Raw genomic sequence first — 13,387 nt, forward strand, 5'->3', positions numbered from 1 at the left:
CAACAAGCTGTAATATCTTACTGAGATCATTTAGGACCAAAACACTTAAAACAAGTAAAACACTAACATAAAATCTGCTTTGTGAGACAGAAAATAAGCAAATATTATCCTTATTTGCATACTTGCCAACCGTGAAACCTCAGATTTCGGGAGGTGGGGGGGGGGGGGGGGGGCGTGGTCAGGGGGTGTGGTTAAGAGGGGAGGAGTGGCGGTTGCTGGTTGTTCCATCTCCATCGTTGGGGTCCCTGCGGGTGGGGTGGGTGGTTCCCGTGGCCCTGTGCCTGGGTGGTCCTGCGGCGGCCGATTTGGGTGGGGTGGCCGGGGGCTGGCCTCGCCGCGCTCGCCGGGGGTGGGGGGTGGGCTCGTGGGGGCCCGGTTGCCGGTGGGGGTCTTCCCGTCCGGTTGCGGGGAGTCTCTGGGTCCCTCGGGCGGGGCGTCTCGCCTTTCTGCCCGTGTGGGGTGTGGTCTCTCGCTGGCTTGGGGTCTGGCTGTCCCCTGCTTTTCTCGTGCCCTGTCCTCTGCCGGGTGCGTCTGTCTGCGGCCTGCTGCTGGCCCTTGTGGGCGGTACGGTGGGTCGGGCTCTGGGGTTCCTGTCGCTGGCCGGCTTGGCTGCGTGGGGGCGGTGGTCCCTGGTTCCCTGGGCACCACGCCTCCTGTTTGTGGGTTGGGCTCCCGGGGGTGATGGGGCCGTGCTCTGGCTCCCACGCACTCTGGGAGTCGAATGTATTGTACATGCAAATTCACATATGCTCACATACGTACATAGGTACCTACGCTCCCACATACATACACAAATACAGTACATATTTACCTACCTAATGTTCGTACATCCACACGCACATTCAATATACAAACATACACATACACATACTGTACATATACATTCACTGTACAAACACATATACACATTCTGTACATATACATTCATTGTACAAACACATATACACATTCTGTACATATACAAGTACATATGCATACTTACACTCATGCACATAATCACGTTTCATCAAACATATATAAACGTTGTTGCCCTAGGGTAAACTGGGTGTAACACATGGCACACTGACAAAGCTTAACCTATTGTGACTATAACAATCTACAAGGTTAATGTAGGTTGCTTCTCTTTCTCCCCCTCCATTTTTCTGCATTCTTTCGTATCTCAAGTTATCATTACGTATATGTATTGTTGCATTTAAACAACTGTATTGTTGATAATAAAGGTAAATTATTGGTATTGTTCATTATCAATAGCGCTATTTCTATTGGTATTTGTATTGATCCATTTGTAGTGTAATAATGCTCATTGTCATTTCTGTATTATTTTTCGCTAACTGCTTATTTGCTATTACTTTTACCATCATATTTGTACATGTCATATTTGCTGATGTTGCTCTATTGTTGTTGTTGTTGTTGTTTGCTGTTGTTGTTTTTGTCTCTCTGTCTAATCCCCCTCTTGTCCCCACAATTTCCCCCTCTGTCTTCTTTTTTTTTTCTCTTTCTATCCCCTCCTGCTCCGGCTGCACTAAATGATAATATAAATACATTTAATAAAGTCAAATACAAATAAGGCAACAAGAGAAGTATCCTACACTTCTCTTTTGTAAAGTAAATCTGAACAGCCGACATGGGCATCTACATCAACTATATGATTTGCCTGAGAAGCTGGACAGGACACAAAAAAAAAAAAAAAAAAAAAAAAAAAAAAAAAGAGGGGAGGAGTATATTTACAGCTAGAATTCACCAAGTCAAGTATTTCATATATATATATATATGTGTGTAAGATATACTTGACTTTCAGTGAATTCTAGCTATATATATATATATATACAAGAGAAATACTTGAATTTCTGTGTTCATTTATTTACACATATACACACACATAACACTCATCTACTCATTGTCGAGTTAAGGGTTGAATTGTCCATCCGTGTTCTATTCTCTGTCACTATTTTTCTAACCATGCTGAACACCCTCTCTCATGATGCATTCTGCTTCGTCTCCTTGTTGTGTGCGCAGTTGTGCACTGCACTCTCTAAAAGCTGTAGATGTTATTGTCACATATGCATGTACAGTAGATGGCAGTATTGTCCTGTTTAAGAGTGTCACAACATTGCTGTTTACGGCAGACAAACTGCTTTACGGTAGACGAAAACGTGACTGCTGTCGTTGTGTGTTGTTAACGCGCTGGGAGGACGTTAATGAAACTGCCTAACAATAAACCCACATAAGAAACCAAGAACTCGCCCTCCATCATTCTACAGTTATAACGTGATTGGGCAGGCACGCTGTTATATTGTGGGAAAGCGGACGTGAAAACAGGCTGTCGACACGTCACTCAGGTCCGCCTGAATTTCGGGAGATTTTCGGGACAAAATTTGTCCCGGGAGGTTTTCGGTAGAGGCGCTGAATTTCGGGAGTCTCCCGGAAAATCCGGGAGGGTTGGCAAGTATGCTTATTTGAGATATTAATCTTACTTAGATTTCAGTTTTTACAGTGTGTGATACTGCCATAAAAGTAGGGCTGGACAATTACCGGTAATCACAATTTTGGCTTCTCATGATCATAAAAATATTGTAATGGGTAAAAAACAATGGGCACTGCAATGTGCATGCAAATTCCTGAGTTTGTAACAGTGAGATGGGTTAGTGTTTGAGTGGAAAAAAAGAGCACGTCTACTAGAAGTTTGGAATCTCACCATGGTTGCTACTTATTATTTGACACGGCGATAGTATGCCTAATCAATCATCACTTAAAGGTGCCATGTGTAATAATGTGCCCAGAAATGGTACTGCAATCACGGTCAAAATTCTGTAGTCCCCTCTTTCTCTCCCTGACTGAGGTTGCCAGATACGCTGCCGAAACCAGCTCGATCGACTGGGCTACTCCCAAGGAACTTCAAACTTCCACTGCCTCTTAGTAGGGGTTGAGGTGCTGGGACTATAATAGCTGAATAGACATTTACACAGAAACTAGGCTATTTTCAGGAAGAAGTAGGTCATGCCTGCATACAATATCACAACAAATGGCAATCATATGGTTATTGTCAGTACTATCAGAAAACAAAGACTAAAACCAACTACAACCAACGCTAGCAATGGTTCTACTGGTGAAAATAAGTAGATAATAAATGATAAATGGGTTATACTTGTATAGCGCTTTTCTACCTTCAAGGTACTCAAAGCGCTTTGACAGTATTTCCACATTCATCCATTCACACACTGATGAAGAGCCCAAAACTAATGAGGATACATTTTACTAAAGAGGAAACATTTTACCAAGGTATGCCTTTAGGCTACACGAATGAGGAATTATTTTATCATGTGATTTGGCTGTCTCCACACGTTTTACATTGCCATGATGACAGTTGTGCTCATTATTTCCTCAGCGTATCAGCGTATTGAGAAGGAAATAGGCACTAACACTACCCATATCCACATGTTTTTTTTTTGTCAAAACATATTTTGCCCTGTGAGTTCGATGACACATCAGCATACAGGCTAATGGGCATACATTTCCCCCTGAAACTATCAGCGTGGTGTTCAGTGAATAATCTGGCACTGAGCTTATCTAAGACGTGCTGATGCAAAGTAGAAAAGTGTTCTGTGGTCTGACGAGTCCACATTTGAAATTGTTTTTGGAAACTGTGGACGTCGTGTCCTCCGGAACAAAGAGGAAAAGAACCATCCGGATTTTTATAGGCGCAAAGTGTATTAGTGCCCAAGACATCTGTGAAGGCGCCATTAATGCTGAAAGGTACATACAGGTTTTGGAGCAACATATGTTGTCATCCAAGCAACGTTATCATGGACGACGCCCCTGCTTATTTCATCAAGACAATGCCAAGCCACGTGTTACAACAGCATGGCTTCATAGTAAAAGAGTGCGGGTACTAGACTGGCCTGCCTGTAGTTCAGCCCGGTCTCCCATTGAAAATATGTGGCCATTTATGAAGCGTTATATACCACAACGGAGACCCCCGGACTGTTGAACAACTTAAGCTGTACATCAAGCAAGAATGGGAAAGAATTCCACCTGAAAAGCTTCAATAATTGGTCTCCTCAGTTCCCAAACAATTACTGAGTGTTGTTAAAAGGAAAGGCCATGTAACACAGTGGTAAAAATGCCCCTGTGACAACTGTTTTGCAATGCGATTATTTGCAAAAAAAAAAAAAATCTATAGTCCGAACATTAAATATCTTGTCTTTGCAGTCTATTCAATTGAATATAAGTTGAAAATTATTTGCCAATCATTGTATTCTGTTTTTATTTACGAATTACACAACGTGCCAACTTCACTTTGACCTAAAATATTAAGTGTAGTGCACCAAAAAAGTGAGCATTTTTGCATTTAATTAAACTTTTTATCAAATTGTATTCATGACAGAAAAATCCTGTAGTGTAGAAGGTAAAAAAAAAAAACCCCGAAATTAACAACAAAACTGTTAGTTATCTGATATATTTGATTCGGTGCTTTTATTATTATTATTATACTTGTTGTTTATTTATTTATCTATATCTGTTGTTCCTTTAAATCATGGGTGTCAAACTTTGACCTGCGGGCCAAAATTGGCCCGCCGTGTAATTTCACTTGGCCCTTGAGGCGATATCAAATTAACACTAGAGCTGGCCCGCCGATTATATATAGCGGCGGTGCTGCGGTAACACCGCATTCACCGCTAATTCTCATACTTGCCAACCCTCCCGGGAGACTCCCAAATTTCAGTGCCCCTCCCGAAAATAGTCACGTCCGCTTTTCATCCAGTCCAACGAGTGCTGGCCCAGTCACATAATATGTGCGGCTTCTGCACGCACCCACACGTGAATGCAATGCATACTTGATCAACAACAATACAGGTTACACTGAGGGTGGCCGTATAAACAACTTTAACACTGTTAGAAATATACGCCACACTGTGAATCCACACAAAACAAGAATGACAAACACATATATAAATTGTATTTGATGATCCTGTAACAAATTGTATTTGATATGCCAATGATATTTGTTAATTATTATCATTAATATTATTTGAAACTCGATTTTGCATGTCACTATAAAGTTATATGAGCCTTGCTTTTTCAATATTCAATGCAAAACTTGTTTGGGTCCCTAATTAAAAGTTTAATTTGTTCAACATTGGCCCGCGGCTTTATTCAGTTTTAAATTTTGGCCCACTCTGTATTTGAGTTTGACATCCCTGCTTTAAATGCTCTTTACAATTGAGTTTTGGTGGTACAATAAACACTCAAGTTTTCAAATGAATGAATATCATGTTATTAATCTTGATTTCAATATACATCAAAGTAATTATGATTTTTATTTTGGCCATATTCGTTTAGCCCTCGATAAAAGCTTTCAGAGCAACAAATCCCTTTCAAGCCACAATCACAACATTAGCTGCACTTGACTGCTGATGCGCCCTAATCTGTGAGCCGTAAATTTGGGATCTTTTGTTCCCTGAAACAAAGTTCACTTTTTGATCAAAGTAAAAGGCAAGTAGTGTTACTTTGACCTTTGCATGTTAAATACGGTTAAAAAAGGTGACAGCGTGACAATGATTAACAGCTATGTTTTGCAACTGTTTTAGAATAACGGGACAGACTTACAACAATAAATCAGTTGCTAGATAGTGTGTACATTACCATTACCTTGAGAGTTTGCACCGGACAACAAAACAAGCCGACAGTTCAGCTTCTTGCTTTGTTGTCTTTCAATCTGTACACTCTGCTTTATGGAGGTTCATTTGTCTATATTACCAAAGCTTTGGGGGTTTTTTGACACTTTTGCAACTGAGATTTGTGAACTGAAATCATGCTGATCATTTCATTGAATATAAATTTGTGGGCAAAATGCATGCGTTTAAAAATCGACTTTGTTAAATTTCATGTGTCATTCCAAAGTTGCTGCAAAAAGGCAGTTTATGCATCACGTGACCGCAAACTTGACACCTCGTTTGTTGCTTCAGAGACACAACCATTGCTTCAGTCTTAATTTACAGCAAGTGGGTAAGCGTGGTAGAAAATGGATGGCTCAGGCAAATCATATTGTCTGAAAATGCATTTTCCCATCGATAACGCAAGTGCGCACTCTTTCAGCCAATTAGTGCACGAGGGAAACAAATCGTTGGAGAAACGTAAAATAGACTCCGAGTGTAGAGTTTTTAAACATCAGTGGACATATGACTTTTTTTTGTTCAGTGTAAGGAAAAGGCAGTTTGTCTAATCTGCAATGAGACAGATTATATACACATATATGTATGTATATATATTTATATACATATGTGTATATATGTACTATGTATATACATACATACATGTATGTACGTATATACATATATGTATATATATATATATATATATATATATATATATATATATATATACATACATATGTATATGTATGTATGTATGTATGTATCAGTGACGTGCAGTCACTAGAGGCAGGTGAGGCGGGGCCTCACCTGCCATCATGGAAAGAAAAAAAAATGTAAAAGGAAAACATTTTTATTAAATTGTTATATGTATCCAGTGATTATACTATAAAGTTATTTTCCATTTAACTTCACCAGTTTTAGATTATTTTTATTTAAAATCGCTGAATTGTTGTTGAGGCACGTCACTGCGTTGTGCCTCAACATGGATTGCGGACTCGGCTAACTGCTGGCCTGCTGTGCAGTGAGACCGTTTTGCTATATGAATTATATTATACATTTCCATAGTTTAGTTAGCTGAGGTATATAATGTATAGTGTATTTTGTCAACAACTGTATGTGTGTAACGTATTTCTTGTGCTGAGCGATCATAAAACGGCTGCAAAAGACGCACTGGCTGAGGCTTGCAGTAATCCCGCCTCCTGCACCCCCGCCGTAGAATGCACCCCCTGACGGGAGTGTTATATCAACTAAAGCCCACACTTAAACTTTCCACGTGCAAGATTGAATCTATTTAAAAAAGTTATTTCATAAGAAGCCAAAAAGTGCAAAAACAATAATGTTCGTGTTGGAGGAGTTGTGAATGACTGCAGGGCCACAACATTAGGTACACCTGCAGACTGCAGGTGTATCTAATTCACAACTCCTCCAACACGAACATGATAGTTTTTGCACTTTATGGCTTCTTATTAAATAACTTTTGTAACCTATTTTTATGGGTTTTCCTCTTTGTGATGTTAAGTTCCGGTTATGCGCTGTTATACAGTATATGCCTTGAGCTCTTATTTTGAAGGCGCTAAGAGCGGAAGTGATGACACGTTGGAGTGGAGCGGAGGTTTTTGAAAGAAGGTAAATAAAGTGGTCCTCGTGTAAACTGGAGCCTCCGTGTTTGTTATTTTGTAGTTTCATACAGTATAGGCGACATTTATAAACCCTCGGTTACACTTTTTTAAATAGATTCAATCTTGCACGTGGAAAGTTTAAGTGAGGGCTTTAGATGATATAACACTCCCGTCAGGGGGTGCATTAATCCAGCACAACAGCGGTGCATGGACTTCATTTATAAGTAAAGGTAAGACCATAATAACGTTTTTTTTATTAAATGTGCTTTTTTGTGTGCTACAGTTTGCATGTGTAAAGTTAAATATAAGTTAAAGTACAAATGATTGTCACACACACACTAGGTGTAATGAAATTTGTCCTCTGCATTTGACCCATCCCCTTGTTCACCCCCTGGGAGGTGAGGGGAGCAGTGGGCAGCAGCGGCGCCGCGCCCGGGAATAATTTTTGGTGATTTAACCCCCATTTCCAACCCTTGATGCTGAGTGCCAAGCAGGGAAGAATGCTGGTATGAGCTTTTAAACATAACCCGTTAACTGCTGCCAATCAAATGGTGAATAAGATACTCTTTAGGGTTCAGATGTTTGTAAATCTGACTGTGATGAAGTCAGTGCCTCACCAGCCATGAACCTCACCGCATGTCACTGGTATGTATATACATATATATATACACATATATATATATATACATATATATACACACATACATACATGTATGTATATAGATACATATATATACATACATACATATATGTATATATATGTATGTGTATATATGTATGTATGTGTATATATGTATGTATGTATATATATATATGTATGTGTATATATATGTGTATGTATATATATATATATATATATATGTATGTGTATATACTGTATGTATGTATATATATATGTATGTGTGTATATATATATATATATATATATATATATAGATGTATGTATGTGTATATATATATATGTATATATATATATATATATATATATATTATAGATGTATGTATGTGTATATATATATATATATATATATATATATATATATATATATATATATATGTATGTATGTATGTGTGTGTGTGTGTGTGTGTGTGTGTGTGTGTGTGTGTGTGTGTGTGTGTGTGTGTGTGTGTGTGTGTGTGTGTGTGTGTGTGTGTGTGTGTGTGTGTGTGTGTGTGTGTGTGTGGATGTATGTATATATGTATGCAAACATTTTTTTAACCCAATGAGGCCCCCGGGTCAAAAAGTTTGGGGACCCCTGGTCTAGACTTTTGAAGCAACTAATTTGTATACACAAACATTTTCTGAACTCCATCCATCCATCCATCCATCTTCTTCCGCTTATCCGAGGTCGGGTCACGGGGGCAGCAGCCTAAGCAGGGAAGCCCAGACTTCCCTCTCCCCAGCCACTTCGTCCAGCTCCTCCCGGGGGATCCCGAGGCGTTCCCAGGCCAGCCGGGAGACATAGTCTTCCCAGCGTGTCCTGGGTCTTCCCCGTGGCCTCCTACCGGTCGGACGTGCCCTAAACACCTCCCGAGGGAGGCGATCGGGTGGCATCCTGACCAGATGCCCGAACCACCTCATCTGGCTCCTCTCGATGTGGAGGAGCAGCGGCTTTACTTTGAGCTCCCCCCGGATGACAGAGCTTCTCACCCTATCTCTAAGGGAGAGCCCTGCCACCCGGCGGAGGAAACTCATTTCGGCCGCTTGTACCCGTGATCTTGTCCTTTCGGTCATAACCCAAAGCTCATGACCATAGGTGAGGATGGGAACGTAGATCGACCGGTAAATTGAGAGCTTTGCCTTCCGGCTCAGCTCCTTCTTCACCACAACGGATCGATACAGCGTCCGCATTACTGAAGATGCCGCACCGATCCGCCTGTCGATCTCACGATCCACTCTTCCCTCACTCGTGAACAAGACTCCGAGGTACTTGAACTCCTCCACTTGGGGCAGGGTCTCCTCCCCAACCCGAAGATGGCATTCCACCCTTTTCCGGGCGAGAACCATGGACTCGGACTTGGAGGTGCTGATTCTCATCCCAGTCGCTTCACACTCGGCTGCGAACCGATCCAGTGAGAGCTGAAGATCCTGGCCAGATGAAGCCATCAGGACCACATCATCTGCAAAAAGCAGAGACCTAATCCTGCAGCCACCAAACCAGATCCCCTCAACGCCTTGACTGCGCCTAGAAATTCTGTCCATAAAAGTAATGAACAGAATCGGTGACAAAGGGCAGCCTTGGCGGAGTCCAACCCTCACTGGAAACGTGTCCGACTAACTGCCGGCAATGCGGACCAAGCTCTGACACTGATCATACAGGGAGCGGACCGCCAAAATCAGACAGTCCGATACCCCATACTCTCTGAGCACTCCCCACAGGACTTCCCGAGGGACACGGTCGAATGCCTTCTCCAAGTCCACAAAACACATGTAGACTGGTTGGGCAAACTCCCATGCACCCTCAAGGACCCTGCCGAGAGTATAGAGCTGGTCCACAGTTCCACGACCAGGACGAAAACCACACTGTTCCTCCTGAATCCGAGGTTCGACTATCCGGCGTAGCCTCCTCTCCAGTACACCTGAATAGACCTTACCGAGAAGGCTGAGGACTGTGATCCCACGATAGTTAGAACACACCCTCCGGTTCCCCTTCTTAAAGAGAGGAACCACCACCCCGGTCTGCCAATCCAGAGGTACCGACCCCGATGTCCACGCGATGCTGCAGAGTCTTGTCAACCAAGACAGCCCCACAGCATCCAGAGCCTTAAGGAACTCCGGGCGAATCTCATCCATCCCCGGGGCCTTGCCACCGAGGAGCTTTTTAACTACCTCAGCAACCTCAGCCCCAGAAATAGAAGAGCCCACCACAGATTCCCCAGGCACTGCTTCCTCATAGGAAGACGTGTTGGTGGGATTGAGGAGGTCTTCGAAGTATTCCCTCCACCGATCCACAACATCCGCAGTCGAGGTTAGCAGAACACCATCCTCACCATACACGGTGTTGATAGTGCACTGCTTCCCCTTCCTGAGGCGGCGGATGGTGGTCCAGAATCGCTTCGAAGCCGTCCGGAAGTCGTTTTCCATGGCTTCCCCGAACTCCTCCCATGTCCGAGTTTTTGCCTCCGCAACCGCTGAAGCCGCACACCGCTTGGCCTGTCGGTACCTGTCCGCTGCCTCCGGAGTCCTATGAGCCAAAAGAACCCGATAGGACTCCTTCTTCAGCTTGACGGCATCCCTCACCGCCGGTGTCCACCAACGGGTTCTAGGATTACCGCCACGATAAGCACCAACTACCTTGCGGCCACAGCTCCAATCAGCTGCCTCGACAATAGAGGTGCGGAACATGGTCCACTCGGACTCAATGTCCAGCACCTCCCTCGTGACATGTTCAAAGTTCTTCCGGAGGTGGGAATTGAAACTCTCTCTGACAGGAGACTCTGCCAGACGTTCCCAGCAAACCCTCACAATGCGTTTGGGCCTGCCAGGTCTGTCCGGCATCCTCCCCCACCATCGCAGCCAACTCACCACCAGGTGGTGATCGGTTGAAAGCTCCGCCCCTCTCTTCACCCGAGTGTCCAAAACATAAGGCCGCAAATCCGATGACACAACTACAAAGTCGATCATGGAACTGCGGCCTAGGGTGTCCTGGTGCCAAGTGCACATATGGACACCCTTATGTTCGAACATGGTGTTCATTATGGACAATCTGTGACGGGCACAAAAGTCCAATAACAGAACACCACTCGGGTTCAGATCCTGGCGGCCATTCTTCCCAATCACGCCTCTCCAGGTTTCACTGTCGCTGCCAACATGAGCATTGAAGTCCCCCAGTAGAACGAGGGAATCACCCGGGGGAGCACTCTCAAGTACTCCCTCGAGCGAATCCAAAAAGGGTGGGTACTCTGAGCTGCGGCTTGGCGCGTAAGCGCAAACCACAGTCAGGACCCGTTCCCCCACCTGAAGGCGGAGGGAAGCTACCCTCTCGTCCACCGGGTTGAACTCCAACGTGCAGGCTCTGAGCCGGGGGGCAACAAGAATGGCCACCCCAGCCCGTCGCCTCTCATTGCCGGCAACGCCAGAGTGGAAGAGAGTCCAGCCCCTCTCGAGAGAACTGGTTCCAGAGCCCTTGCTGTGCGTCGAAGTGAGTCCGACTATATCTAGCCGGAACTTCTCAACCTCGCGCACTAACTCAGGCTCCTTCCCCCCCAGCGAGGTGACGTTCCCCGTCCCAAGAGCTAGCTTCTGTAGCCGAGGATCGGACCGCCAAGTGCCCTGCCGTCGGCTGCCGCCCAGCTCACAATGCACCCGACCTCTATGGCCCCTGCTATGGGTGGTGAGCCCATTGGAGGGGGACCCACGTTGCCTCTTCGGGCTGTGCCCGGCCGGGCCCCATGGGGACAGGCCCGGCCACCAGGCGCTCGCCATCGTGCCCCAGCTCCGGGCCTGGCTCCAGAGGGGGGCCCCGGTGACCCGCGTCCGGGCGAGGGAAATCTGGGTCCTTTATTTTTATTCGTCATGGAGGTCTTCGAGCTGCTCTTTGTCTGATCCCTCACCTAGGACCAGTTTGTCTTGGGAGACCCTACCAGGGGGCATAAAGCCCCCGGACAACATAGCTCCTAGGATCATTGGGACACGCAAACTCCTCTACCACGGTAAGGTGGCAGCTCAGAGAGGAGTTCATTTTCTGAACTGAATTTTAAAATGCATTTTGTTCACACATTTTTACTCAATAGAAATGTCATCATAATTCAATGAAAAACAAAATGTAGTTACTCATTATTTTGGTGTCAAAAAAAAGCTTTGGTAATGAAGACACCAAAATTAACCTCAATACTGGTTTGATCCCTGGCTGGGGCAACGGGTGTACTCAGGCGGGTTGCGTGTATACATTTAGGGTTTATTGTTGTTAAATAAGGTGAACATTATTAAGAGTTATATATACTGTAAATATTTATTGATAAAAATGGTGACTATGATTAACATTTCAACGCTCTCAACTTCTTTCAGATTTGGTCGTAAGCCTGTTCTGTTTGGAACGTCAATGATCCAGGCCGTGTTCAGCCTGGCTCTGCTCGCCTCGCCCACCTGGGAGGTGTTTTGCGTGCTTCTGTTTTGCAGCGGCTTGGGAAACATCTCTAATTACCTCTCCTGCTATGTGCTGGGTAACAAAAAAACACTCCATGCATGAACCTACTGTATAATAATAACTCCTCAAGTTGGCGTGTCTAAACAAAGAATCAAACACTTAGGTGACTGCACTTTTGTTGAGTATGACTGTCAAACAATCCACCCCGAGGCCAAATAAATGTGTGCACAATTTATCAAAGACGAAAAACAAAAATGACGCCATAAGGAACTTGTAGCAAATTCCTCAGCTCCTCGCCAACAACAGTGTTTTAATAAAGGCCAAAGTGTTTATTTGCAACTTGCTTAAAGTTATTTTATTTAACCAAAAAATATAACAAGAACACCACCAGTTTAACAGAACATTTTTCTATATTTTTACATGTATTTTACTTTATAGAACGGGGGTTTCCAGCCAGTAGCTTAGCAAAGGGTCAAATAATATTTCTTGAAACTCTCAGAATTTGTATAACTGTTTAATTCTGACATATTTAAAGACAAAATATTACCAAGAAAATGACCACACTAAGTAGATATCTGCTTACTAATTAAAGTAAGCAGATATCTTACTGGTTATTAATCACTGAACTCTGACTGACAAGGTCCTAAAGCGTTTCCCATAACACAGTGCCTCTCAATCATTTTTATAATTTTTTTTTAGAATCTGATCTTTTCAAATGTGACTTCAGTCTTAACAGAAATGAGACCTGATTGCGACTCAGATGTGAATTTTTCGTCATCTTTAGTCGAGCTGTTATTCTCGTGTGCGGGGAAAGACGCAGCCCGCCGGCGTAAGTGGATACTTCATCACAACAGCCTGTTTCGGTGAGCAAAGTCTTTTATCGGCGGCCATATGTTTGGTGCATCAAATAATGCACAAATAATAGGCTATAAGTCAGTGGTTCTTAACCTTGTTGGAGGTACAGAACCCCACCAGTTTCATATGCGCATTCACCGAACCCTTCTTTAGTGAAAAAAAAAAAATATAT

The 13,387-nt window shown here is 43.6% G+C and overlaps 1 protein-coding gene across 1 annotated transcript in view; it reads left to right on the forward strand.

Moving 5' to 3' along the window:
• The window catches only part of LOC133579899 (solute carrier family 22 member 4-like), a 68,689-nt gene that overhangs the window by 12,455 nt on the left and 42,847 nt on the right, over window positions 1-13,387 (forward strand). The window contains exon 4 of the mRNA XM_061934169.1: window positions 12,282-12,436. Coding sequence (XP_061790153.1) covers window positions 12,282-12,436 — 155 coding nt within the window. The remainder of the gene's footprint in view (window positions 1-12,281; window positions 12,437-13,387) is intronic.

This window comes from Nerophis lumbriciformis, linkage group LG03, assembly GCF_033978685.3.
Source record: "Nerophis lumbriciformis linkage group LG03, RoL_Nlum_v2.1, whole genome shotgun sequence".
NCBI lineage: Eukaryota > Metazoa > Chordata > Actinopteri > Syngnathiformes > Syngnathidae > Nerophis > Nerophis lumbriciformis.